This window comes from Halyomorpha halys, unplaced genomic scaffold (genome assembly GCF_000696795.3).
Source record: "Halyomorpha halys isolate HHAL.00 unplaced genomic scaffold, Hhal_1.1 Scaffold299.1, whole genome shotgun sequence".
NCBI classification, from domain to species: domain Eukaryota; kingdom Metazoa; phylum Arthropoda; class Insecta; order Hemiptera; family Pentatomidae; genus Halyomorpha; species Halyomorpha halys.
In genome coordinates, this window is record NW_027107963.1 from 1,447,286 (window position 1) to 1,472,716 (window position 25,431).

General features: G+C 28.9%; 1 protein-coding gene across 1 annotated transcript in view; it reads left to right on the top strand.

Moving 5' to 3' along the window:
- Unc-76 (fasciculation and elongation protein Unc-76) overlaps window positions 1–25,431 on the top strand; it is a 133,131-nt gene that overhangs the window by 103,674 nt on the left and 4,026 nt on the right. Inside the window, exons 2-6 of the mRNA XM_014420969.3 lie at window positions 20,436–20,544; window positions 21,943–22,101; window positions 22,626–22,722; window positions 23,376–23,617; window positions 25,131–25,206. Coding sequence (XP_014276455.1) covers window positions 20,436–20,544; window positions 21,943–22,101; window positions 22,626–22,722; window positions 23,376–23,617; window positions 25,131–25,206 — 683 coding nt within the window. The remainder of the gene's footprint in view (window positions 1–20,435; window positions 20,545–21,942; window positions 22,102–22,625; window positions 22,723–23,375; window positions 23,618–25,130; window positions 25,207–25,431) is intronic.

Below are 25,431 nucleotides of genomic sequence, written 5' to 3' on the forward strand. Positions count from 1 at the left end.
TATTTCTATCATTTTATCTTAACATAGTTTCATTTTGTATCTTTTTAGCCCTGATGAAGCCCTGCAAAGTGGGGCGAAACGTTGGAAAATAAATAGTTGTTAACTATTTTTATTTCTCCTTTGACCGCAACCCTGACCATCTCCCTATATATTAATTTTTACGGTCAACTATACATACATATATATAATATGAGAAATATTTTCACCTTTGATGGAAAATAATTGGTAGATGAAAAGTAATTGTCACTGCGGACCATTTAAAAACAGAATTTATTTTCTTTTATTACTAATCTAATTAAAATGTCTTATCCCCATAAAATACTGGAGTTTACTTATACTATTGAGTACTAAACGATACACTTTCTCCTTTACAATAGATCACAATGGACCATCAATTTGATCGTCATTACAATTGCCACTGCCTCCTCAATAGGCAATCATGGTGCTATAGTTGTCGACTCATTGTAAATTCAATCACGTCCTATATAACTAGTTTCTATATACTCTTTGTAAAGTATACGAACATTTCAAACAAATATATGGAAATCTGAAATATTTTTATCATAAAAATATTTCGGCCTCAAATATTCTACTACTTATAATCAGCTTTATTTTAACCCAATCAAGACTCTAGAAAAATTAATAAATTTGCTAATAAACCTTAATGAGATAAAAATTAAACTATATACAACTATTTGCTATTATTTAACATAGAAAAGCTGCTACATTTTTTTTTCTGAACCTAATCTCTCTTTGTATCATTATATTTATTTAATTGACGAGTTTTCCATCAAAAGTTAATATTACCACTTTAGAAAAGTAAAATTTTATTTACTAATTAAAATTTTATAATACACCAAAAGCATATCCATTTTATTTCAATATTTAAATTCCCTCCTGGTAAATAGGTTTTACAGATCAACATTTTAAATTAAAATTTAACTTATCTAGATCATATGATATATGTGCTAGAGGTCTAAGGTTTAGAACGCTACTACAAAAATACAAGTCAAAAACTCCTAAAATGTAGGCCACTACAGAAGAAGGAAACAGTGCAGGACCAGAATATATATCCATGCTAAAAACCATAAATAAAATTCAGAAATAGGGATTACGGAAAAAAAAATCTAGATCATGCCGTTTTTCAATTTCAGGAGCTTTTTAAATATTGCTCGATTCAACTAGTCTCCTCTTCCCGTTTTAAGGTAATATTTCAAAAGTGAAATAGGACCGTCACTCCCCGGGGGTCTTAGCGGGGCGGGTCCGGCGGGGAAGGATTGCCTTTTTTGTGTTATGATCTCCTCTTGTGAGATTGTGACATGTCGTCCAACCTACCCGCTGTAAATGTCTGTTTGAGAAGTCAGATAAGTAAGGCTACCACGGAGGGCGGGTGTGGAGGGTTTCATGCCGTTTATTATTGTTTTAAAATGCAACATTTCAGATAAAAACATTAAACATATAACTATATTTCAAATTTTGGAGTTTTGAAAAAAAAAAATCTAGATGAGAGTTGTCTGAATCAACATACCTGGTGAGCGTCATCACCAACAGACTGACACAAAATACAGACTACCCCTTCCCAAATGATCAAATTTCCTCAGCCCTCTCTTAAAATGCAAGATGAGAGCAGACTGCAAGCGTATCCCTTTCCCCATTTGACACCATTCTTGTTACCTGCCGCTATATATCTAACCCTATAGACCCATAATGCTCAAAAGAAAAGAAAAAACCTGTAATAATTTTCAAATAGTTACTTTCCAACTCTAAATATATCGACTTTTACTAGGAAACTCCTGAATAGTGTAGTTTCAAGATTTTATTGAAAAAAAAATTTACGTTACAACAATATATTATTGCTGCCATTATGAGGAATTGGCAAATCTAGAGTAAGGTACAGAAGATAAAATTTTATATTATATCCTCCATATTTGTGTCCTAAAAAACAAAAATTGATTCATAATGGAACAAATATCGATAAACCAGATCGATTGCTTAGAATTTTTATGTTATATGTATTTGAATGTTTAAGTGAAAATACTTCCTACGGAGCTTTTTATTAAAACCTTTTTTTTTTTTTTATTTTATAACGGTACGAGGTCTTTACATCCATCTTCAAGTTATAATGTCTCTATAATTTCATCATATCAATAAATACTATATTGCACCGTGACGCACCCTTATATAATTTATTTTTCATTGTTACATATGACATATCAACCATGTTTTACATTTTAGTGAAAAATAAACTGAATGAAAAACTAAAACAGTTTAAAATTAAATAAAATACAGATCGGTTTTTGATGATATTTACTGCGGTATATGCTGAGTTCTCTTATGTTTATATCTAGGGGCTGTTGCTTCTGTATAAACTCCTATTTCGAATACTGACGGGTTAAAAAGAAAGAACTTATGAGTCAATTAGTATATAGTATATATATTCATATGCGGTGTATGTATTTAGTTCTGATTGCATCTTGCTTATTCTTGTGTAATTTTAATAGTCGATAACAATTCTGAAGAATTTGTGAAAAACTTTGGGATGTTAAATCAAATAGAGACCTTTAAAAAGAGTTTTTTTTTTTTTTTTAGCTCCCCTCATATAAAGACAATTTCAGTTATGAGCTCCATTATAAGAATATTAAAATGCTGATTCCATAAAAATGGTTAGCAGAATGCGATCCTCGAGAAGAGGACTTAGCTTAAGTAGGCTTAGTGGCTTAGCCTCTATTACAGGCCGGGTGGAATCGATAGCAAGCCGCATAAAGAGCTTTCTCAAATTTAAAGCCTCTGCATTTCTTTTTTTTAATAAGAATTTTGAATATAAATTGAACTATAAATTTTCCAATGTGACAAATCATGGTTTAAATTGTTATAAACTGATGTCATTGCTTCCAAGGAGGGAGAGATGAAAAATTTCTGAAAGTTAGTAAGTCAGTTTTACCGCATGCGGTGGAATAGCTCACAAACCCTCAAGTCTATATAGCCATCTGCCACGAAGACTTATCTGGTTAACCGGAATATTTCACTCAACTCTTAAATTCTTTTCTCTGAGATCTTCTTGGCTAACGATTTATTTTCCTTTTTTTATTTAAAAAATCTTTTTTCAGTTACTTATATTCTTTCTCAACTATTATAGTTAAGTTATAACTATTTATAGTCCAAGAGGAGAAAAAAGGCTGCTATCTCACCCCAATGTTTGAGTACTTCAATGAAAACTATGTATAATTATTAATCAAAATTGATGAGTCTACCAAGTATAGGTAGGGGGAATAAAAAATGATGGCTGTTTCAAAACAAAAAAAAAATTTTCATTCGTAGCTCTATATCTTAAAAAGTAGTAACAACACAAGAAAACCTAAGAGTACGTCCTTCAAAGAAGAGTAAATTTTCTAAAATATGAGCCCTAATATAGTTATATATGTTCAATAGTTCTCGAGATACAGCTTTTTAAAAAGCAACATTTCATAAAAATTGTGTACAGAATGTACTGAAAGATCAGTAATTAGTGAATTTATTTTGAGAAATCTATATCTCAAAAACCATTTGACGTACTGATGTTTATTAACACTCAAATAAAAGTAGTTTAAGAAGTTTATCTTGATATTTGCTAAAATAAATTGATTTATAGTTGATCGAACAAATTTTCATGTGCCAAATTTATATTTATATGCGAATATCTAAAAAACTACTACCCCTACGAAGATACGTGTCATAAACTACTTTATAGTAAGTTAAATTTCCCTTATTTTGAGTGCTGCCAGACATATGTACGTCTTATGGTTCTAGAGATATATTTTTTAAAAAATCAAACATTTCATCCGAACAACTACAAATTAACATTTTGTGAATTTATTTTGTCAAATATCATAAAAACTACTACTCATTAAAAGATAAAGGTTATTTTATGGTAAATTAAACTAGCTTTAATTTAAGTGCAGACATCTGTACGTCCTATGGTTTCTGAAATAAAGTTTTTCATAAATCAAACTTAATGTCTGAACAACTATAATTCAATTTATTTTAGCAAATATGAAAACTACTATTCCTACGAAGATAAAGGCCATAAATTACATTATAGTCCATTAAACTAGCTTTTATTTGAGTGCTGATAGACATCTATACGTCACACAGTTCCTGAAATATTGATTTCTCAAAATAAATACGCTAACTACTAATCTTACAGTACATTTTAATGAAATATTGCTTTTTAAAAAGCTGTCTCGAGAACCATTGAACGTAAATAGCTTTATTAGGGCTAATATTTCAGAAAATTTACTCTGCTTTAAATAATATCCTCTTAGGTTTCCTAGTATTGTTTGTAATTTTAAAGATAAATAGCTCCGAATAAAAAAATAATTTTTTTAACGTTTAGAACTAGCCGTCATTTTTTATTCTCCCAACCTATACTTGGCAGACTCATAAATTTTGACTAGTAATTATACATAATTTTCATTAATGTAATAAAAAATTGGGGTGAAATAACTGCCTTTTTTTCTTCCCGACTCTTGTACTATTATTACCTTTGTTTCTACTTTATTTATTTTTTTCTTTAAGATGCATTAAAATTTTTGAAAAGAACCAATAAACTCCGTTGAAAGAATGAAGTTCTTTACTTACGACAATATTGGTACTCATTCCAAAGTTGTTAATAAACATTTATTCATTTTTTATTTTAATCATTCTTCTTCATTTGTTTCACTAAAATTGGTTCTATGAACTTTAGGTCTATAGAACACTGAGGAAGACGATAGAAAATTTTTTGGACTCACGTCCTTAAACTTATGTAAATTAGTTGAATCATGTTGTAATACAATTCGAAAAAGAAATTTCGATAAAAGAAATCATTGATTATGAAATTTATATTATAAACCGGATGTTATCATCTGGTCGGACCCTATTGGATGTACTTGTCTGATTAAATGTATGAATAAAATAAAAACTAACCTTTGAGAGAAGTTCAGTTATCTAAAAATAATATTGAAAAGAAATCATTGAGTAAAGTAGCTCCATAATACTATAGAAACTTAAACATTTTTGTTAATTTTCGATTACTGGTGTATCTACTCTGCCTTTGAATGAATTAAAATTTACTAAAATTACTTTTAAAAAATGTTTTATAACCACATTCAAGTACCTGCAGTATAAAACCAATTTGGCAGAAAAATAATTGTATTATGTTATTGAGTAAATGTTTTTGTTTATCTCAGACCCCAAAATCTCTAATATTATAGGGTCCTTAAAAAATATATATTACATACAAAACCTCTGAAATATATTCGTAACTTACGATACCGGGTAATTTCGAAAGTAACGATTGGATAACAGTAAATAATGGCTTGCTACTGAGATAACGCTAATGGTCTTCTACTGGAATAACAGTCCAACCCAAAGTTAGATTGTAGTTAACGTATTACCTAAGAATACAAAAATAAAATGTACTGAGTATGTACATATTATACAATATACATACTAAAATGTACATAATATGCTTAATGGAACTATAACATTAGCAAATGTTAAATAATATATATGATTCCACTTATATAAGTTAGATTATTTTTCGTTAATCATATGAAATTAACAATTTTTCTATAATATAAAAAATTAAAACTTCATAGAATATATAACATATAACAATATGTAATCCATATTAAACACTCAATCAAAACATGCTTGTCAATAAATAAAAGAAGAATGTTATTTTGAAACTATAGGGTGTTTTTTTAAGCCCGATAGAACTTGAAATTGTAAAAAATAACACAAAAAATTAAATTGTAATCAAAATTTTTTTTTTATTCGAAAGATCAATACGTGACATTAACATTTGAAAATGATTTCGGGCATATGGGCACCGCGGCTGTTCTTGACGAAGCGCATTCTGGACGTCCAATTTTGGGCCACTTTTTCGAGCACTGCTGGCCGTATGTCACGAATAACACGAACAATGCTGGCCTCCAAGGCGTCAATTGTTGCTGGTTTATCAGCATAAACCAGTGACTTCACGTAGCCCCACAGGAAATAATCGAGAGGTGTCAAATCGCACGACCATATGCGGCAATTTTGCTTATTAACAAACCCGTTAAGCCAAAAATGCGCCTCATCGCTGAACACAATTTTACAGAATGCGCTTCGTCAAGAACAGCCGCGGTGCCCATATGCCCGAAATCATTTTCAAATGTTAATGTCACGTATTGATCTTTCGAATAAAAAAAAAATTTTGATTACAATTTAATTTTTTGTGTTATTTTTTACAATTTCAAGTTCTATCGGGCTTAAAAAAAGACCCTATATAATAATTAATACCGTGAATTATTTATTGGACTGCATTCCAAATAATCTATTTCACCAATTATGCTAGATAATTTAATAATAATAAAAAAAAAAAAAAAAAAAACAGGCTGAATTTTATTTAAATGAACGTTTTATAGATTTTTTCGGAATAGTCTCAAAGTTGATTAACTAGACTAAGTTTGGTCGTGTGAGAGCTTGTTAATAATTTATAACTAGTTTACTCCTGTGAGAACTCCCCCATTAGAGTGTTTCCTTCTTCCAGCAATTAGCTCAAAATATTGTTATATAAGGACAGACGGATAGACTTTTTACCAAAAAAAGTTGATACAATCATTTTCTGGACCTCGAGCCCAACTTGATTAAAACATTCACGCTATCTAGTGGAATAAAAATCGGCTGAATCGTTCGCTCAATACTGGCTTATGTATCCCATGGCAACCATGGCGCTGTGGAAGCTTATCTTAGAATTAGGTTTGACTCATTAATTGTTACCTCAAAAATGGTTCATTTTCGGGCTCTAAAATACATAAAAAATAGGTCCAATTTATGTTCCCTGGTTACGTACTTGGGTATTCATAATCGTGTCAAAATCTTTAAAACCTGATTTGAATCGTCTCGATTTGCCGAATTACCTCTGTTAGAGTTTTGAAACATCTCATTTATTTCAATAACTTTTATTAAAGTTCTTATAAAAATTTAAGTATCGAAATTGAGATTCTCCATGGAATTCATCGCTCCTGAGAGGCGAAAAGTGTTCGATACTATCATAATAAATAAATCAAACCATAAGTAATGTAATAAAATCCATTGATACAAACTAAATTTAAAAAGCAAACAATAGTAATAGTTTTACAGCATTTTTCCTATTACTTTTGTCAATTTTTTTTTTGTTGGCTGTTATCATATGTGGGATGTAACTACAAAACGCACCATTTTTCTTTTAATTTTGCCACTATAAACTGCTATCTAAATTTAAATAAAATATTTTTACGGATTTTAATGGAATTTTAAATTTATTCGTTTAGCTAACTTTGTTTAATTTTAATTTAGATAGCAGTTTTTCGCAGTATTTTAAAAATTCGAAAAATTATTCATGGAATTATGAATCAGACTTTTTATTGTTAAACTTTTCGATGAATGCTATATTTTTATCTTTAGTTTTTCCGTTTATATATACCCAAATAAAAATCAAATTTATGAACACCAACAATAATTATTTAGGAAATAATACTAACAATACTAGAGCTATTGTTTAAATAATTTTGAAAACAATTGAATCTAAAAATACTTATCAAAAGTCATTCCCACCAGAGAACATATGTTCGCCTCAATGACGTCATTATTAATGAGGAACTAACAGATGTTAGTGTTGTGTGGCAATTTCTACTGCCAACAGTCGTCACTTTCGCCAGATGTATCACAGAGCCATCTTAGTTGAAAAATTATCGATTAGGAAAAGGGTCTCCAAACTTTTTAGAAGATTAAGGAAAACACAAGCGCCTCACACTGGCTTATCCACTGAGTCCCAGATGTATCCAAAGTAACGATATGTTTTATAATAGAATATTTTTTTTTTTTTATTTGCATTTGACGTATTCCACATGGTTACTTTTTGACGTCCAATTCGAAAAGAAATCAAAACATTTTTGTCAGCTGTCCCAGTATTTAAGCAAAGCAACGATATGACGGGCACAGAAAACATAAAAAGAGACAACTCTATTATTTTATAGAGTTCCATAAAAATACTTAATTTTTTCCTCAATATAGCTGGGCCATTGAAACTCCACCCTATTTTTTCGCATTATTTGAGAGATGTACTAAATTATAAATTTCAAAAAAATTCTCTAGCAATTTTTAAGATGTTTCTTCTATAGATCTTGTAAAGTCTTAAAAAAATTTACAGGTAAACTTTGTTTTCCTAAATATTCACTAAAATGGGATATACCTTGTTTTCCCTCTGCAGTTTCCAAATGGGATAGGTAAAAAAAGAAATAAAAAATATTTTCTTTTTATAAATTGGATAAAAGGATTTTTTTCCAAATGAACAAGATATGTAACATTAAAACAGCAGCACTAATTAAGATTTAATTACTCTCAATTTTTCTAAATATGAACTTTTTTTTTAATAATTCGGAGGACCCAAATGTGGGACGTCTGATAAGTTAAGTCAAAATCCGACTAGCTCATCATAACATCATACTATCATTAATTACAATTAAAACGTTTAATTTCACTATGTATATCAGTTATTGTGTTATTTCGTTAAATGAACGTTAAATAAAAATATTTGATTATCACTTACTGATATAATAAATTTTATTAGGGCAGTTTGGTTGTGCTTACAAGCCGTTTTGTTGAGCGATTAGTGGATTAGAAGAATCAGCTACTTCGAGAAAGTTATCGAAGAAAAGGCGAGACCCTAGCATGAAACCGCAAGCCATTGAGTGGAAAAATAAATCCAAGGTGTCAGATTCAGATGCCTCGGAGACTAACTGTCGCAACAATTTCTCTATATCTCGTTGATAACTTTTTCCTATGATATATTCTTATCAACAAATCTACTTTACATAATTGCTATTATAAGGAAAGTTTTATTGAATTAAATTTATTACACACTACTCTTAATGTGGGTTACTTCGATCATCAAATATAAAAAAGTATTTTTATAATTTGATTTCCAATGCATAAATAAAAATATTGTGGTGACAGAGCTTTCAAAAATATCCTATTCGTTGGTTTAGAATTCCTGTGCCAAAAGAAATGAAAAGAAAAAAAATTGTTAATTATTTTTACTTTACTCCTTTTATGAGAAGTGAAATAAAATATTTAAAAAATGTTGCGATCAAAAATATAACTATTCACATTTTTAATTAAAAAAATTGTTAAATATTTTTACTTTACTCCTTTTTGGAGAAGTAAAATAAAATATTTATAAAATGTTGCAATAACAAATATAACTATCCGCGCTGGGATTACGCATGTCACATAATAATTGTCTTTATTTTATTTATTTATTGGTGTTCAACCGTAGGGCAGCCCAGCGCTCGGGTGAGAGCCTTTTAGATGGGGCTGCACCTTATCCACCTGCATCCGTCCGGGTGCATCCTCCAGTACGCAGCCTGGTCCAGGCCTTCTGATCTCAGTCTGCGCCTGCTACTGCACTTTCATCTTCTTGTCTTGGTGGCTCACCGATTCCGGATGGTTGAGCCCTTCCTAACGTTAAGTGCGTCGGGCCGACCACCCCCTTCCACCCGTAGATAATCCTCCTCCTTCATCAGATGAGGGAAGTCCGACTCGGCGAGGGCGGATATCCCGGGTTTTCTCAACAACCTGGCTCGATGTCCTTCCATGGTGTTGCAATCAAACACTACATGCTATGCAGTTTCAGGGGTCGATTTTCTTCCCACAATTTTACAGCTTTCCCCGGAACCCACCATGTCCCGTTAGAATCTGCGAGACCCAATAATCTGAGAGGACCCACCCTCTCAGTCTTACCGTCAATGGACGGTAGGGAAGAACTTCCTCAGAGTGGCGCCCTTCTGGCTCGCCTGCCATCGTCCATTCCATTTTTCATTGGAATCCTCCTGCAGCATCTTCTTCCATAGGTTCGGGTTCTCGCTAATCCTCTCTAGGAGTCCCTCCGGTAGCGCTACCAACCCCTGCCTCTTTACTTTGTACTTCACTAAATCCTCCTTGAGAATGAGGTCTAGGGGCATCGCTCCGGCTAGCACTTGTCATGGGGTTCTCCAACGTTTTCAAAACGGAACCCTATTTAGTCTAAAAAAATTCGCGGCGTCCTTGTTGGGCTAAAATAATTTCTGGAATTGCTTGTTGGGGTAAAAATTTCGCGAAACCCATATGAAGCTAAAAAAAATATAAAAATGTCGCCACAATTATTCTTAGAGAAGTTGAGTAAGTTGGAAAATAAGAAAAAAACAGCGTAAAGTTGCTCATGCAAAAATGCTGGAATGCACTATTTTGATTTTTGTAATATTTTGAGAATGCTTGGGGAACCCCACTCAACCGCTGATCTAGTCCACCATCAAGACTAAAATAAAGTAAGTAAATGAATCTCCAAAGGTATATTATACATCTGTATTACCATCGTTTTCAGATTTTTCTAGGACGCTGGGAAATATTTCTTTTTTTTCCTTTAGTTAATTATCAAATTCTCACATAGTTTATATTTATCCTTTTTTTTTTTTTTTTTTATAACTATCAAAAATAATAGATTGTTAATTATTTCAAATGAACAAAATTGAAGGTATTTTAGAGAAAACTATTTTCGAAATTCGGCATTTGGTCAGACTATTTTAATAACTGAAGATAGGACTTAGCTGATATTAAAGATCGTTTAATTGTTTATGGCTTTAAAGACTTAAATCCAAGTCCAAAATAGTGAATCTCAAAAACTGAAACAGACGGTATTCAGAAACGAAGATGAACGCATGGTTGTTGCAAGAAAAAATAAAAATAGTATTCTTCAGAACATCAAAAACATAAAAATCTAGTAACTTCTAAAAATCAACTGGTTATTGTTATTGATAAAAATCAATTGGTTGTTATTGCTTAGGCCACAGATTTTTACATTAGTAGATATTATTATTTACTGTAACATAATACAGAGAATAATACCTTAATTAATAATTTTTTCCTTGTTGGTTTGGCATAAATATATACATACCTAATTAAAAAAAAAAAAATAGTGAGGGTTAAAAAAAAGAAAAAATATGATTGTAAAAATAACCGAGATACGCTCAATCTTTTCTGAAATTTTATTAACTCAATCCTGTCAGAACTGGGCCAACTCATTTACTCCAAGAATTGGATGTGCGACCTTTTAGTCTCTAGGGGTCACACCTACCGCCCTTAAACATTTTCCCTTTTATTATGTTTGCTTTTATAAAGAGCGGACGTTCTAGAACGAGTAGATTCATTTACACAACTTAACTAAAATTATGTTTTCCTCTTTCTTTAAAGTGAGACTAGGTTAATTTTAAGTTCTATGTATCTTTTGTCAGCCTTTATTTATCTGTACTAAATTATTATTTAGCTTAATCTTCGTAAAATAAAGTTGTTATAAGAATTAATAAAATTCTTCATTAAAAAAATATATTATAAAATTAAAACACGCTTAATGTTTCTGACTAGACTAGTTAAAAATTTTAACTTTATGTCATATTAAATAACCTCAGAAAAACATTTTTCACAAATTTGTGTTTGTGACATTCTTTTATGCGGATTTAATGTGAAAATACAGGTTTTATGCCTAGTATAATAAATTTAAAAATTCAACATTTTTTTATTTATTATAAAAAACCTCTTATTATAATAATCTATTCATTTCTGGAATTAAAAACAAAATATAATACAATATCATGAAAAAATAAATTTCACTTATTTGAAATAAATGTTCTCAGTAAAACGTCATTAAAAATTGGTTTGAATGAGACATGGAAAGGTAAATATAATTTTTCTATGAACATAATAATAATAGTAATAAATGGATGATTAAACATTAACGTAGTGAGCCGTTACAGACTTCAACTATAAGAATTTAACAAATGATAAAACGCTTAAGTTCACAGCAGTCATTACATCCTTCCTGCTAATAAAGCGGTTAATTAATTAAAAGAAATAATTTTTTTTTTGTCAATATGCTGGTTATTGGTGGTAGTAAAGCAGTCAAGGTGAGCTCTTAGTTCAAACAGTTAACCATTTTACTCAACTATTTGATGTTTAGTTTGAATTGGCATAGATATTATTTTTTAACATTTATTAATAAATCATAGATTAAGAAATCAGACGTCAGGGAATACATCCCCTCCAATTCTATCCTATATTCGTTATTTATAACTTGCAATTTGATGTTTTTCTTTAAATAAATCTTAGATCTACATTCGTTTACATTGTATGCTCTTTTATTATATATTTTTTGTGCCTTACTTTGAAAGAGCACGAACAAATCAGACTATGCATAGTTTAAGTGTTAATTAAATGTAAATCTTTTACTCATCCAAAAGTATTAGAATAAATGCTATAAATATTCGCAAATAAATATTTTCTATACAAAAATGTACCTACTTCAATTTTTTTTTTTTAATGGCTGAAGCAGTTATTTGGAATTAAGGGATTTTAAGAGATCAAAGTATACCATAATACTAATTTTCAGAAAACTATTGGCATAAGTCTGGATGACTTAATTTTGTAGTCATATAGATAATATTCACTAGCACTATAAATATAATTTATACTACATATTATTTTATACAAAGATTACACCAGATTTGTTAAATTAGTGTTACCACGACTTGTTTATATAAACTTAGGGGACACTGTCGCCTCAGCTCTCCTTAAAAAACATCTTAAAAAATATATTCCGAGCGCCTCTGACCCAGAAAGTGAAAACAATTTTTTTTTTTGTCTCCTTGTAATTTAATGCCTTCTACGGCTTACGGGCATATGTTCAGCGGAGGAGACTCCCTAAATGTGTCTTCTATTAATGTTTCCCTCCCTATGTGAGAAATGCCTCAAGATCGAATCACTTCTGACAGCGTTTCTATTTCCAAACGTCCGTCTGTTGATTATGAAAAACTGTGCGTATCCTGGAATAGGAGCTCTATTAATACCCTATTGAAATCCTTACCGAAATTTTTTTGTGCCGTGGGTGTAACGTTCTTCGCGTGTTTTACTAGGTTGTAAATATTAAATCGCTGATAGTTTATAAAGCTAGATTTAACATGGAAGTTCGTTTAAATTTATACAAAATATTATCACCATTTGTCTTCTTTTTTTTTTTAAATCTCCTACAACATTCTTTATTTACAATAAGGCTTATTCCAAAAATAGACTTAAAGCATTTTTTGTATCCAAAACTACGAACTGCTTAATTCTAGGAAGGATCCAAGGATCATTTTTAATAATATGTAAAAATATTTATTTATGATATAAAGCATTAAGATAATATATTTTTTTCATACGAATTTTAAAAACATGTTTATATTATAATTTATTGAATTTTATTAAATAAAACTCATTGTTTATTTTTTAAATTTAAATAAACTTTTTTAAATATAAATTTTAACCAAGGAGACCAAAAAGAAAATAAACTTTTTTGTCGACAAGCTTGGAATGGAGTAATACAAAAAACTATTATCCCTTTCAATATAAGTATACATATCTTTAACATTTAATTCATGTATTGATTTTCAATTTATTAATGCTTATATTTAATTTTTAAGTATTTAGGGCCAAAATCAGTATTTAAAAAATACAACTAGAAACGAGAATGATAATCTTCAGTTTTGTCAGCTTTCAGAAATTTACTTTCAATGTTGTTTCTCGTTGGTAAGCACGTACTTTTTTTCTTTTGCATAGATATGACATAAATACGAAATTATTACAGTTTATTATAATTAGCATTCAGATCTTAAAAATTTAATCAATGCTTAAGGAATCTATATTGAAAATATCAAGACTTATTTTAAGGAGTTAGTTACTCTGACAACTGAAAGGCTTATGTATGATTGTTTAATCAGTAATTCCTATTTATAGCATCATAAGATTTTCTATAACGCAGGTTAATTTTGATATTTTCAAATAAGTGTAACAATATTGAGTTTAAAACAAGAAAAACTGTTATTTACTTGGGTATTTTTAGACCATTATCAAAAGTGTTCGTTATCTCGAATGCTTGAGTGTATTCGTTGAATTAAAGGTAACTTCAAATTATAAATTATACTTTTAAAAAATACGATGATATTTTTCTACAAAAAGAAAAATATGCGAGAAACTCTTGCGCGTTAGAAGTTAAACTTCAAAATAAGGTAAAGAAATATAAGTTAATTATTGATTTAAAAACTATATTTAATAAAAATACACAAATAACAGAAAAATAACTGATATTTAATCGTATCGATTCTAATATTCATGTTAATATAAATTTCAGCATCGATATTAATATAGATTTTAGATTCCTTACCAATATAAATTTTAGTATAGATTCCAATATCAATATTAGTATTGATTCGAAGATCGATATTATTATGAATTCCAATATCGATATTTTGTATTATATATTATATCGGGGCCCATGTATTGAAAAAATGGTATTTCGGCCGATATATCGAAGTACTATTTGATACGTTTGAAAATTATCGGTACAATTTATACGGATATATATATGTTTACATCTCCAGTGATTACATATCTTTATTGTATGGAAAAGAAGGTGTAACGCCCTATAACATTTTTGTGATTATAATATAAAACCATGTATCATATATAGATACATTTTGTTCCTTCCTGGTATTTAACTATGTAAATTTCCTGAGTAATTACTAAGGTAATATATACTTCTATTAAAAAGGCACAAGTCATAAAATGGACTAATAGTTATCTCAGCTTATCTTTGAGGAAGTCCGTACCCTACTTCCTCTATGATATCCGCTGGATGTGCCCTGCGTTTGTTTTTGAACCTTAATTGTTCTCTGTTATTGCTATTAAACAATATTAAATATTTTTAATTTGATAACTTATAGTCATATATATAATTGGTTATTAAGTAGGATATAGCATATTCAGTTCTAAGCATCTATCACATGGATTGGGATATTTAATTACAAGTAAATACTTTTTTTATTTTGTGAAGATAAATTAATTTACATCTATTGCAGTAGTTGATAACAAAAAAAAAATTTCCATTTAGAAAAATAATTTTACTAGCTAAAGCATCGTTTTTACTAAATTCAATATCTATAAATGTTTGGTACTTAATTAAAGTGCAGGCCATTATTTGAAAATAATTATTAGTTTGTTAAATTATTTTTATTTTGAGTTTTTACATTCCAAAACCAGCCAAGTCCATCGTACAGTTTTCAATATTTTTATTTTTTTCCTTACCAAAAAGTTGGTATTAAGTCATCATGAGGTAAAAGGATTTCCTCCAAACGACATGTGATTTAACTGATTTCGGAAGAAACCCTTTCATCCCATTATTATATAGAAAAAAACTGATTAAAAAAGTGGAAAAAAACGACTTAGCTGGTTTTGGAATGCAACACCTCAGTATATATACATATAATGTATTGTTCCTATGCATCTAAGATTATTTTTGTTCCCATTGATTTCGAAAAATATTTTTTCAAGCGAAACTTTTTTACCGACATTCTACAACTCAGGAAAATAAATATAAGTAATTTGATTTCGTGACACGAGATGAGACGAAAATAGTTAGGAAGATGTCAACGCTGGTCTATTCTAGCAAGAAAATTTTTATATTGTAATAGGAGAGTAAGAGCTAAGAGGAGATTACCGGCAGTTCCGGTCCGATTGAGTGTTCCTTTCATCTCCTTCTCTCCTATTACAATATAAAACAATTCCTGCTAGAATTTGCTTAAGAAATTACTGTTCTATTCTAATTATTATTGTTATTATTGGTGAACTAATATTTTCTGCCTTAAGCTATGAAGAAATGCATGACCATTATTAATAAAATCGATGGCTTACTCAACAGTGGTGCTAAGTACATTCCCACTAACTTTACGAAAAATACAATTAAAAGTTTTCTCTTTTAGAAAAATTACAACTTTTCAACTAATTTTCATAAAAGAGAGAACCTTTAATTTTAATGTTTGTAAAGTTAGTAGAAATGTACTTAGCACAACTGTGGAGTAAGCCGTGTAAGTTTTAATACATTATTTCATTTCCAGAAGTTTCGCTTCTGTCGGTCAGTCCGTCAAGACTGCCACAATTGATTTTTATTTCATTTCGTCTTTTTTTAAATTGTTCATACTGATTTTCAAAGAATCTGAGCAGTTTAAATATTTTCTTTTATTTATTTAGTCTATTAGCTCTTGGAGTTATTTAGCCTCGATATAACTTTATGTCTAAAAAGAATTCATTTTTTTAAACAGCATCATAGTTTAAATAACTTATTTTTTTAATTTATTGTATTAGCTCTTGGAGTCATAAATATGAAATGTATTATTAAGTATTGCGGGTACTGTGCAACCCCTGCCCATGTCCATTTCTGTAATACCATTAGAAAATACATAATTAAGTATTGCGAAAACTGTACAGGGTGTTTCACAAGGAAATTAATGGTGGGCTAGCCAACCGAAAACGGTGTTAAGTGCTACCAATCTTACCTTCATATCTCAATCCATTATAAAGATGTGATTTTTCAAGAAAACAACATTTTTCCCTAAATAAAATCCAAATATCTTTACTACAACTGGAAAAATCATAATTTTTGTTATTGTTTTCTGGAATTTATAATTTCCTAACAACCGATTTGTAGGAAAATATCGCATCGTTAGTCAAACGTAGCAGCCAAATCAAAGTACATAAGTAAAAATGACTAATTTCCGAAAATACTCAGTAGAATCTTAGATAGAATCGTGGTACAATCTTCAAGGTTTCATAAAAGTTGTTTCCTTGCATCAGCATCCCAACGGTATATCCAACTTAGCTAGTTTAATTTAGAAGAGATAGATGTTGATAGGAGAAAAAAATACGTACCTATACCAATACGAATACCTTGTGTTCTTTTTGTTCTAATGTTGCTATTATTCGAATCGCAAAAAATTGCGTGACATTCTTCATAGTATTTATTGAAATTACTCATTTTACTCGTGTACTTTGCTTTATTTATATTATATATATTTTGCAATAAGTGGTTTTTATTCGTAACATGACTTAGACAATCGTTGCACAAGTAGGACACTTCATTTTACTTTTACCTTCTAAATTACGGTGAGTTCTGAGGCGTTACTGCAACAATTTATTGGGAGGACAAAATCTAAAATTTCACAAAAATTTTACCACATTTCTTAACTTATTAGAGATGTTCCTGAAATTTGCTCTTTTCGTAAACATTTGTGGGAAACTGACCTCTCTAAATAGCGTTTATAAACAATTTTGAGTAAGCTCTTTTGATAATGATTAACCATATTTTTAGCTATTTGAAGCATGTTTTCATCAAAGTTGGATATTCACTGATTTTCGAATTAACAACGTCCCTCTTTGCCGATTCTTCACAATCCTACCCTGAGGTTATAAATTTCTGTTCTTACACTAGTAAATTGTATTTTGTTGATATTACATCGTTCGAAGTATTGATATCTATGTTCTGCGCAAGAGTGTTTAAGATTTTATTATACGACCATTTTAATGGTTTTGTTTGTATAAAATATTTCTCAAGATATAGTGCTGTCAATATCGATCCCGGACGGAGACAGCCGCCGGGGCGCCTCGATTCTACCAAATCGATAATACAATTTAGTTGGGGGTTATATCTGGCTATATCCTTTATAGCCAATTTGTCTGGGATCCTTCCAGTTTTAGCAAAATATTTACTAAGGTGTTAAGGTGTGTCTTGGATGTAATCAAGAAAATGTCCTGACCTAATTTTTTTTTTTTTAACTTTTGTGTAACTTACATCGAACCCTCTATTACTATATTATACTATACAACCCATCGTATAATAATTATAATAGCTTACGTTCACTAGTATTGATTAGCTACCCTTCACCACGATTATTGAGCACTTGTGTGTGCACAAGGGCAAATGTAAGCGAAGAAATTCAAGTTGAATCATGGAAATTTAACCCTTACCTAGGTAATTTTACATCTCCTGGAATCAATTTAGAACTATTTGGTTATAACGATCGATGGCTAAATAATAGAAGTTTCCAATAATCTGTTCCCAGAATCAGTGGTTACTTCTGGGAATACCAGATCAACATTGGTGTGATCAGTGGCTTCGTTAGGGCTGCTATATGGAGGATATTCTTTACTTCTCTGGAAATATTTTTAAAGAATATGTTGTTAAAAACTTATTTTGAACAATTTTTGAGCTTAATAGTTAAATAAAAAATGTAAAACTGTTGGACTACAAAATGTTTTAGTTAAAGATTTTTGAACTTAAGTTCTGGGTAAAATTTTGTCTCCCTTTATAGGGGAAATTTTTTAATATTATTTTTATTATTTCATATTGCTTATATATACAGCTTTATAGGGGAAAACATATTTCAGATACTAATCAGCACGTCAACGAGAATCAGTTAATGGTAACACATTTTTTAAAGGAGATATGGTCTGTGCACAACAGTACAAATGAAGTAATTCTGCATTTAACTACGAGTTGTCAAGCAGTAGGTAAAGAATGCCGAGATAGACATAATATAGGCAGTATAAGTCATTCATCAGCACATAACTGAAAAATAACAATTAATTATCTACCAGGGGTCTGTTTCATATTTTAAGCTAGTGGTATCAGTCCATAAATACAAGTATTCAAACTACAAGCTCTAATACTTTTTGTGTCATAATGAGAACGACTATTGTGGTATTATAGGGTCTAAAAAGTAAAAAAGGATAAGAAGGCATAATACATGTCAGTTTTACTGAACCAAGTAAAAATTACACAAATGATAGTTTCAGTTTGTACTTCGTTATGAACTAGGGTCCAGAAGTAATATTAGAAAATGAGGGCCCACGCTATGATACATTGTACTGAGAACACAATAAAAACTGACCAACAAATCCCATACAATAAGAATATTATTTATTGACAAAATTGGATTGAAAGTGGAGAATCCCAAAATTTGATTTCCCTCTGAGACAGTGATTGTAAACATAAGGAAATAACAAAAAACGCATCTCTATGAGTAATTAAGGCATTTATACCTGCTAGTAGATTTAAAGGTTTTAATGATGGTAGTCTCCAGCAATGGCCTTATCTCTAAGGAAACTCTCAACTCAATGAAGTTCCAGGAACCCTAGAAGGAAGTTGAAATAATCCAAAGGTACTAATGTTAACCTTGATTATCATAGAAAATGTTTAAGTATAGGTGAAGTTTAACAGGCTTATTACTGACTAGGGTCAGTAAATGAATTTATTTGGCAAATAAAATGTGTTGAAAAAAAATAAGAGATAATATTTAATATTACAAATTATCATAAATAAAAAAAACTTTTTTTTTTTAACAGATAAGTATACAAGTGAAGGAAGTGGGAAGATAATAAATTATACTTGAAATATCAATCCTCTCCATCCCCTTTTATTTAAGTTCATTCCCCAGGGTTTCTAATCCCCTCCCCCATTAAGTTGAGTGGTTATGATTTGGACGTCTTACAAAGAAATTTATTATCTCTTGTTCTGGACTATCTATTCAGAAAAATAATTGATGGTATTATCCGTTATTTCACAAATATCATAACAATTTTAACTAATATTTGTTGTTTATGACATGGTCATTGTCTACACACCAGCTTTTTTTTAAATGACAAGTAAACAAGTGATGGTCTTTTTATTTTTTGTTGGCTATCTGATTTGATAAATGACAAAAATATAGGAATATAGGACTCAAGAATATAACTTCCTCCAATTTGGAGGATAATCAGAAATATTATAGCTTAGTTACTCTGTCTTTTAAAAAATACTTTTCGAAAATGATTTATATATTTTTTGCTCATTATTCATGGTTAAATTTGTAATAGGAGTAGAGAGCAAAAAACAAAAAACAAAACAGAAAAATCTTCCTCGTTGTACTCAGGAATATTTATTACCTCAGCTTTCATTTTAGTAAATGTATCACTTTTGAATGATTCAAGTTATTTACCTTTAATATTTATAACCTGTACAAATTATCTTTAATCATAACTTGGAGCATATTTCAAATAAACTTATTAAACATTAAAAAAAAAGCATATAAACATATACAAATATAATTAATAATATGAGATCAAATATATTGTATATTAATACTTTAATTATTTCTAAAATCATGAACCATAGAAATTAAAGTTTAAGTATTAAATATAAATATATTTTGCTAAAAAAAACTTTCTTACATTTATTCACTTCCTCCTGTAGTTTCTATCAAAAATGTCAAAAATTGAAAGTAGTAATTGACTTTTTCATTTCCTTAAAATTTTAAATTATATGTTTATTCAAATTGTATTAATTCAAGAAGTGAATTATTAGAATAAATTAACTTTTCCTAATAAAGAATGCTATTTTTTTTAAAAATATAAAATCCACTAACCCGTAAATAATTGTGTGAGTTCTTACTTATTGAAACAATTTCTGAATTTTTATTTTCAAAATTGACTAAAAAGTATATTTTAATTTTTTTCAGGATGTGGTGGACAATCACTGGAAACTTTGGTAACATTCTTCCTATTGATTGGTCAAAATCGTATGCTCGAAAACTGCACATGCCAGCATTAAATTTAAATGAAAATAAGGTATGCAACTTAAATTGTTTTAATGTATCTATTGTTCAATAAATATTTACATTTTTTATGTATTTATAGATTTTTTTAATATAATAAATTTCTTGAATATGTAGCCTTTAAACGTTTAATTCTTGTTTCTTTTATTTTTTATTTTAAAATTATAGGTATATGCACATAAATTCACTTCACAAAAATATATATTTTGACAGTTGGAAAATTTATCAAACTACTTATCAATTTGTTTTTAACATAGAATATTTTTTACTGGTTCATTTGATAGAAATAAGGAAATTAATTGATTTCTAGTAATTGTGTTGTTTCAACCAGCTCATGCCTACTTGCACAAATAGGAATATAATAGGGTATTTTAGGTTAAATTGTAATTCGCAAAGTAAACAGATTTAGAGAAGCTCATTTGATAATTACAGTGATTTAGGTTATAAGAGTTATTTTCAATTTATTACATATTACTCACAACATATGTTAAAAGTGTTATATTTTTGGTAAGTACAAAACTTATTGAAAATTTTTAACTTCAGTTCAATTTAAGAAATGTTAGTTTTGAGTTTCATCTTGTAGCAATGATTTACATATTTATATGTTTTAATGACTATGACCCATAAAGATCAGTTCTAATAATAATGAGGTATACTTCATTGTAAAACCTATTTTATCTGGAAACTCGAATAATATTCATTTATATTACACTGAGAGAAAAAAGCCAAAATTTTATGCTGATAAAAAAATACTTCAATCTAATATCAAGATCCAAATTCTATTGAAGAAAATTCATGATATAGTTTGTTACGATAAACAAAAAAGATGCCCTACCAAACCTGAATTGTATAGTGATAGGATTAGTTCTGACCAGTTTGAAAATATCCATCAGGAATTTATTTATACAAATTGGTTCTGCAAGAAATGTAATCCATTCTAAACACAGAAGTAAACAATTATTAATCATCTAAATCTTTAACACAATATCACAAGTTCTGTTTTTAAACATTTTTTCTAATTTTTAGTTTTAATGTCTAATGTTTCACATGGTCCATCATTAATTCTATAAGGCTGAGAAGACTAAAAATTAGTTGTTTTGAAATCAGGGGAAAAAAAACTTGTTTGTCTTTTAAGTTAAAAAAATTGATAAATGTTTAAGGACAATCCTAGAACTTGATTGAGAGATGATAATCCATAGCTTGAAATAAAATAATATATATATACCCCAGTTTTCTTAGGTTTGAGTGTGGGATAATCCCACAATAAATAAGAAAATGGGAACTCTGAATGGGAAATTCTCCAGAACACTTCAAAGACCTCCATTTGTAATTTTCATTTTTATAAAAAATAATTTAAAAAAATTATTATTTTTAAGGTTATCTAAATAAGTTAACCAATTATTACTTTTAGGAGAAGATCGAGGCAGATGAAAGTGAACTAAGCAGTGAAGATGAGGCAGTTGCATCGGACTTGGATATGCACTCTTTGATACTATCAGGATTTTGCCAAGAAACTGAACCTCTTAAAACTGCCGAAGAAGTCATCAGAGAAATCGATGATATAATGGAGGTGATTAGAAAAATAAATATATCAACCAGCCTTAGATATTCAAATGATCGTTGAAATATATCATACTTCATAATAATATAAATTATTGTATTTCACTTTTAATACATTAAAATGAATAAGTATGAAAAAAAATAATAAATTAAAATTTATGAATATTTTGCTATGCGTTCACATACCTCTAACATCAAGTAATTTCATTAGTTTAGGTAAGGCTTTGAAATTAAAATTGCTCCTATTTGAGGTCAATTAAATAAAAATTATCATTAGTTTAAAACATAGTTTAAATTAGTTTAATATAGGAGTAACCCTAAAGTCATCAATATACTGAATGAAACATTACAAATTAAAGAAAGTAATAATAAAAATAATTTCATTTGCTGCTTGCCAGGTATGTAATTAATGATTAATTTGATATCAGTTTTCTTTTTCTCTTTTATATCAGATTTAACAACCTTGTGATATTATTTTTTTTAATTAAAAAGAAAATGGACATTTTATCAAATAGTTTTGCATGTCTATTTCAGGAAACATCAAGTGAGTGCAGTCCAGATGTTGAAACGCCAGAAGAATCTTTGCAAAGAAAAACCAAACAAGTTCTATATTCACCACTATTCCATGATAGTAAGTAAACATTGATCAGCTTTAATCATCAATGATGCAAACATTAACACCTTACTGTTTGGAAAATTAACCAGTAATTATATTATATTTTGATTAGTTAATAAAATACATTAAACTTTCATATTTTATTCATGTTATCCGAAAAAATTGATATTCCATTTGATACAATCATGTATCTTATAAGTGAAGCTATAATTCTAATAACTAATGTGCCTTAATGTATTTTGAAGCAACATGTTGATGAGGCCCTTGCCTCAAAAATATAAGTACAAAATTAATTAATTTTTTTTTTGTACTCAGAAGAGTATATTTTTAAATTTTTCATAGTAATGTATCATCGTTTAATAGGTAATACCTCATAACCCTGAAACAGCTTTATGATGTTTTAAAAAATTAAAGATTAAAGCTTCATTGTAGAAACATCTCGAAAGAATTCACTAAGTCAGAAAAAAATATATAGCTATCCTACAAAATGATGATTGTGATGAGGTGTCCCTAGAATAATATGTTAATATTTTTATTACTTTTTTAACTATTAAAATATTATTGTTAATTTGTGTTTGTTTAGAGGTATCACAGCTCAATCATGGTATTATTCTTTTTATGTTTAATTCTCATATATTTAATAAAACAATTTTTTTCCATACTTATAGAATTGAAAACACTCTCTGTTTCCCAATTAAATGAACTGTACATGGAGCTCGAGTTGCTGATCAGAGATTATTCGGAAACACTGATATCCGAGCTCGCATTAAGAGATGAGTTAGAGTACGAAAAAGAATTGAAGAACACATTTATCTCTCTCCTCTTAGCCGTACAAAACAGGAGAAGGCAACATCATGTTGAGAAGAAGAAAAATAAATCAGGAGGAAAAACTTCTATTTCTGACTCTAAAGTAAGCTCCTACTATTACTCTTTGAAAATTGAAAATATTTAATATGGATCAACATAGAGTTTTGTATTTGCTAATATTAAAATAATCCAAATTACATTTCTATAAATTAAAATTAAATTTTACACTCAAGTCCTCTTTAAAAATAATTATATTAAATTTACTTATAATCTGTGAATTTATAATATGTATCTAAGCTTTGCCTAGAGATGTAAAGAAATAAAAAAACTAAACAGAGAATTATTCTATGATGAAGAATTAATCTAATATCTGAAATAATATTGTGTTGGTTTACTGTCTTATTTGCTACTTACTACTGTCTTGTTAGCTACTTGTTTACTGTCTTGTTGGCTACTTACTACTGTCTTGTTGGCTACTTGTTTACAGTCTTGTTGGTCTGTCTTTTTAAATTTTAGTTCAGTTTGCATCAGTGATCATCATCCTTTATTAGCCATATGAATAACAAGTTTCAATTTTCAAATTAGACAGGACATAGCAAATAATCTCTAGCACTTATTTAGTTTTATAAATGATGTCCTTTGTGTCAAATAAAATGTTATCCCAATATTTTTATCAGTATTATCATTGAGTTGTTAACTACACTATTGTTTAAGTAATAGTTTAATGTAATAATGAAATAAAAAATAATTTAATAAAAAATTTTAACATACAACGTTATTCCAGCACATGATAATTATGGATTATAATAGAATATATTATTATAATAAAAGCTAATGATTATTAAGTTACAAAATATTTACATTATTGGTAAAGAATTTTAAAATTGTTTGCAAATATCTTTTTCTTTTTAGAAGAAATTCACATATTTCATTTAGCTCTGTTCAGCATTTCATGAGGAAACACTGATCCAAAATATTCAACTTTTGAGAACAATTCTTTAAATGAAATTTTATTAATATGGTTATATTCATTGCTCTTCTGTCAAAAATGGTTGATATGGATGGAATTAATGTTTCCTATATCTTAGGATTAAAACCAATTTTAATCTAACCTATCTCCTATTTGCAATAAATACAATGCTGTAGAAACAGCTGTTCATCCAAATTTAATAGGTTTAAATTGATACATAACAGTCTTCTTAGCTAATTAGCCAACAAAAAAGATGTTTTACTTTATAAGACTTTTCAGACAGTCATATCTATTGAGGATGATAAAAAGTCTATGTGTCAAAAATACCAGTTTTACAGAAGACCCAATTGAATTTTTAGTAAACTATAAATCACTATTTTTCTCAATTTCTTATCATAAAATTTAATCATCTTCCTCATCTTTTAAATTTCATGTAAAGGTTGTGCTGTGAAGTTCCAACTTATTATAAACTTCTAAACATTCAATTTATTCTGTTATAAAACTGGTATTTTTGACATTTGACTTTTTTACTACCCTAAAAGGATATTTATCTTTTGAGTATATCAATTGAAGAAGTTATTATAGCATTATTTTATATTTATAAAATTTTGATCACTATCATTATATTCCTATTTAAATTTTTTAGTACCTCACAACAGTCATTCCTTATCATATGGATAGTGGACCATTGGATAACCAAGCCCTCCAGGTGTTAATTAAAAGTAAGTGTTTTTTTTTTTTCATATTTCTTAAACAAAACATGCTTTTTAATGAGGTGTAGATAGTTGACCGTAGATTAATGCTTGAAGAAGTTTGTCGGGGGGTGCGGTCAGCAAAGAACAACATAAATAAACAAAACCATATTTCTTTATTTTATGCCGACGTTTCGACCTGAGTTTCAGGTCTTCATCAGGGCTATAGAACAGAAGAGATAACAACAACATTTA